At 49.9% G+C, this 4,966-nt stretch overlaps 1 protein-coding gene across 1 annotated transcript in view; it reads left to right on the forward strand.

Moving 5' to 3' along the window:
* The window catches only part of RASL11A (RAS like family 11 member A), a 3,614-nt gene extending 795 nt beyond the window's left edge, over positions 1–2,819 (forward strand). Inside the window, exons 2-3 of the mRNA XM_008059158.1 lie at positions 9–177; positions 1,909–2,819. Of these exons, the coding sequence (XP_008057349.1) occupies positions 9–177; positions 1,909–2,376 (637 nt within the window). The 3' untranslated portion in view covers positions 2,377–2,819. The remainder of the gene's footprint in view (positions 1–8; positions 178–1,908) is intronic.
* Positions 2,820–4,966: the final 2,147 nt, after the last annotated feature.

Consider the following 4,966-nt stretch of genomic DNA (forward strand, 5'->3'; position numbering starts at 1 on the left):
CCCCCCAGGTCAGGCGCGCGCCCCGCCCGCGGTCCCCGCGCGCCCCGCGTCTCTCCCCGCCGCGAGACCCTAACAGCCACTCTCCTTCGTTCTCCAGGCAAGCTGTATTCGCGGCTCGTCTGCGTGGAGGGGGACCAGCTGTCCCTGCAGATCCAGGACACGCCCGGGGGCACCCAGGTGAGGGCGGCCGGGACAGACAGCACCCGCCCCCCGCGCGGGGACCACCCGGGGACCCACCTGCAAGGCGTCTAAACACGCCCGTCATGCCCTGAGTTGGAGGAGGGGGCTGTTTCCGGGGGTAGGGGCAGGGGTGGGGTGTGAGAAGCCTCCTCTCATCACCTCCCTTGACTTCTCTTTGCAACACCTGCCATCACTACTTGGGCAGGTCTCACTGCCTCTTTCAGAGGTGGCTAGGGGACCACTAAAAAAAAAAAAGACCCAAACCATTAAAAAAGAAAAAAACAGCCCTGAGGTCGGGCAAGGTGGCTCACACGCTTGTGATCTCAGCACTTTGGGAGGCCCAGATGGGAGGATTGCTTGAGCCCAGGAGTTCCAGACCAACCTGGGCAACATAGTGAGACCTCATCTCTACAAAAGAATTTTTAAAAATTAGCCAAGTGTGCTGGGGTGCGCCTGTAGTCCCAGCTACTTGGGAGACTGAGGTGGAGGATCACCTGTGCCCAGAAGGTTGAGGCTGCGGTGAGCCATGACCTTGCCACCGTGCTCCAGCCTGGGCAACGGTGAGACCCCGACTCAAACAAAAGCAAAAGGAAAGGGGAATCTGGTGGGAGAGCATGTTCTCCCCCGCCCCACCCAGGACTGCTGACGTCCAGCTCTTCTGTTATGAGCTGTTTCCTCAAGTCAGGAATTGCATCCAGATAACCTCTTGGCCTGTGGTCTGGAATGTAGCTTGATTAACAGGTTACTAATTGCTACTCCCTTCTGGGGAGGGAAGGTCTTGGGGAAGAGCCCAAGGAAAGGAATTTGTTTCTGTAACATTCTCAAGAAGTGCATGTCAAGTTCAAAATACTTTTATGGGCTTGGGAATAGATGTTTATGTTGGCTTAGTTTCAAAAAGTTTTGTTTGTTATGAGTTAGTTTCCCAAAAATTGAGCCAGTCTGGTTTGGGGTCATTGTTCAGTCAGCCGTGGGTCAGCAGAGACTGCCCGTCAAGCCAGGGGTTACAAAGAATGCACTGATAACAGCTAATAAACTAATCCAGTCTGGGAGTTAGCCTGGGAATCTATCCTTCCATATCAGAAGCCTATCTCTGCAGAAGCTGGGGAGGACCTGAGACCTGAATTTGATGATTTCTTTCTTTCTTTCTTTCTTTTTTTTTTTCCTTTTAGGGAGAGGCGGAGGTAGAGGGAAACAGAAAAGGGGAGGAGGAGGGGATGGAAGAGGGGGAGGGAGAGAAGAGAAGGAGAGGGAAAGAGAGAGAGGAGATAGGGAGAGAGAGGGAAGTAATTTATTTTTCAGAGTTATTCTTCAAGGGCCGCTTTGATGGCTTTTTTGGTTTGTTTTTTATAATATTGATTGACTGATTGATTGACTGACTGAGTCAGAGTCTCACTCTGTCACCCAGGCTGGAGTGCAGTGACATGCTCGTGGCCACTGCAGCCTCAACCTTCCAGGGCTCAGGTGATCCTTCCGCTTCAGCCTTCCAAATAACTGGAACTACAGGCACACGCCACCAACCTCTGACTAATGTTTAAAATTTATTGTAGACAGGAGGTCTCGCCATGTTGCCCAGGCTGATCTCGAACCCCTGGACTCAGGCAATCCTCTTGCCTCCACCTCCCAAAGTGCTGGGATTACAGGTGTGCGCCACTGCGCCCGGCCTGATGGCGTTTTGAGCCGTGTCCTACCGAGGCCTCCTTGATAGGGTCTCCTTCTGATCCCTTCCAGATCCAGGACAGCCTCCCCCAGGTGGTCGACTCTCTGTCCAAGTGTGTGCAGTGGGCCGAGGGCTTTCTGCTGGTCTACTCCATCACCGACTACGACAGCTACCTGTCCATCCGGCCCCTGTACCAGCACATCCGGAAGGTCCACCCTGACTCCAGAGCCCCTGTCATCATTGTGGGCAACAAGGGGGACCTTCTGCACGCCCGGCAGGTGCAGACGCAGGACGGCATCCAGCTGGCCAATGAGCTGGGCAGCCTGTTCCTCGAAATTTCCACCAGTGAGAACTACGAAGACGTCTGTGATGTGTTTCAGCATCTCTGCAAGGAGGTGGGCAAGCTTCACAACCTGGGTGGGGCACGGAGGAGGGTCCCCGCCATTCCCCGGCCGCGCTCGCCCAACATGCAGGACCTGAAGAGACGGTTCAAGCAGGCCCTGGTGTCCAAGGTCAAGGCCCCCTCCACACTGGGGTGAGCCATCTCAGGCAGATCCGGCTCCTGGCTCTTTTTTGTCGTGTGTTTGTGCAGCTAAAAAGACTAGGCTTCCTGGAAGACGTGATAAAGACTGAAAAAAGAAAAAAATATACCAAAAAGCTAAAAAAATAAAAAGAGAAAGAAAAAAAAAGACTGAACTTTCTGGAAGAAGTGATAAAGGCTTAAAAAAAATCTTTAAAAAAATCCAAAACACTAAAAAAAAAAATAATAAAAAAAAAAAAAGACTGGAGTTTTCCCTTTTTAATCACATGTTCAGAGTTTATTTTTATAAAGACTATTGATGTTCAAGTGTTTGTGTATTGCTAAAAATTCAAAACAGTGATTGCTGGATGAAGTTTTGTTTTTTAAATAAAAATACATTTTTGGTTGTTTTTTTACTGTAATAGCCTCTTTTCCATTAAAGGCAAAATGGCAACATTGTTACTTGTTTTCTAAGTGTCTTTTTATAGAAATCATGCTTGCACCAGAACCCAGACCCACTCATGCCTGCCCTCAGTCTGAACTCTGATTGGTGTCTTGTGGGAAGAGAGGGTTTGTACAGTGGGAACTCATTGTGGGAGAAAGGAAGCGGGAGAAAAGGGCTCTGAATTACTGCAGGATGTCTTTAATTAGGATGCCACCACATCATGAACTTGACACCGTGTGATTTTCAAGGGTAGCACACAAAGCTGATGCTACGAAGTTCCAAGTTATGGGTAACATTATTACTATTATTTTGAGTTGGAGTCTCACTCTGTCGCCCAGGCTGGAGTGCAGTGGCACACTCATGGCCACCCTAGCGTCGATCTGGGGTCTTGCCAAGTTGCTTGTCTTAAACCCATGGGCTCAGGCAGTCTGCTCGCCTCAGTCTCCCAAAGTGCTGGGATTACAGCCTGAGCCACTGAGCCTGGTCCACATTATTATTAATTAAAATTTTTCTTGAGTCAGGGTCTCATTCTGTTGCCTAAGCTGGAGTACAGTGTCATGATCACGACAATCACTGCTCACTGCAGCCTCATCCTCTGAGGCTCAGGCAATCCACCTCAGCCTCCTGAATAGCTGGGACTACAGGTATATGCCGCCATACCTGGCTAATTTTTTAATTTTTTTGTAGAGACGAGGTCTTGCTATGTTGCCCAGGCTGGTATTAAACTCCTGGACTCAAGTGATCCTCCCACCTTGTCTTCTCAAAGTTTGTGAATTACAGGCATGAGCCACCATGCCCGGCCTGACATCATTATTTAATTAGTGCAGATGTAAGTTTATACTCTCTGTCCATGTTTAAAAAAAGCAAAAAGCCAGCTGGGCTCGGTGGCTCAGCCTGTAATCCCAGCACTTTGAGAGGCTGAGGTGAGTGGATTGCCTGAGCCCGCGGGTTCGAGACCCACCTGGGCAACTTGGTGAGACCTCATCTCTACAATAAAATCAAAAATTAGCTGGGCGTGGTAGCGTGCACCTGTAGTTCCAGCTACTTGGAAGGCTGAGGCCGAAGAATCGCTGGAGCCCAGCAGGTCGAGGCTGCGGTGGCCGGGAGCGGCCACTGCACTCCTGTCTGGGTGACAGAGTGAGACTCCAACTCAAAATAAATAAATAAATAAATAAAATAAAAAAACAAAAAGCCCTTTCCAATATCCCTTATGTCCATAAGCAGGCCTTATCATCCGAGAGCTGCCTCAAACTGTCCTTCCCTTCCAGGGGACACCTGGTCTGTGTGTTCTCTCTCCTGCCTTTTTCTGAAACCTCACTCTGAGGCCTAAACGCTCTTGCCTGGGGGGCAGGCAGGAGTCTAGGCGGGAATTGGGTGTCTTGGCCTCTGGAATGACACCTTCTAAAACCAGCCCTCTAGCCAGGCATCATGGTGCGTGCCTGCAGTTTCAGCTACTTGGAAGACTGAGGTGGAAGGATTGCTGGAGCCCAGCAGGTCGACGCTGGGGTGGCCATGAGCGTGCCACTGCCCTCCAACCTGGGTGACAGAGTGAGACGCCAACTGAAAACAAAAACAAAAACAAAAAAAACCTCGACCCTCATCGTTTTAGATCCATGATTGAAAAATCTCAGCTGTTTTCCCTTTGTCTGCTGTATGAAACAGAAATGAGACATGGCATCAAGATTATTCATTGGCCACGGCCATACGATCTCCTCCTTCCAACATGCTCGCGCGCTCTCTCTCTCTCTCTCTCTCTCTCTCTCTCTCTCCAGCAGATAGTCCATCCCATCAGAAACATCTGTCTTTCTCAGTTGACTCCAGGCCCTTCCATGCCTTCTTGCCTTGGCACGAACTATCCCTCTGCCTCAAATACTTTTTTCTATTTTACCCCTGAGGGTACTCAAGCTCATCTGCAAGACTCAGCCTCATGCTACATCCAGCTATGGACTGTGGCCTCCGAGTCCTACTCCAAACATGTCATGTGGCTACTTGTCACCCCCTTGTAACTGGCTGAAACTGACTTTGTATCCCAAGTTTCAAGCTCAGAGCTTGCCCATAGAGTGGTAGGTTTTCAGGAAGGACAGTATGGATAAATGAATGAACCGATCATTTTTTTTTTGAGTTGGAGTCTCACTCTGTCACCCAGACTGGAGTGCAGTGGCCG

The sequence above is a fragment of the Carlito syrichta genome, unplaced genomic scaffold (genome assembly GCF_000164805.1).
Source record: "Carlito syrichta isolate Samal-C Ts95f unplaced genomic scaffold, Tarsius_syrichta-2.0.1 Scaffold303736, whole genome shotgun sequence".
Taxonomy (NCBI): domain Eukaryota; kingdom Metazoa; phylum Chordata; class Mammalia; order Primates; family Tarsiidae; genus Carlito; species Carlito syrichta.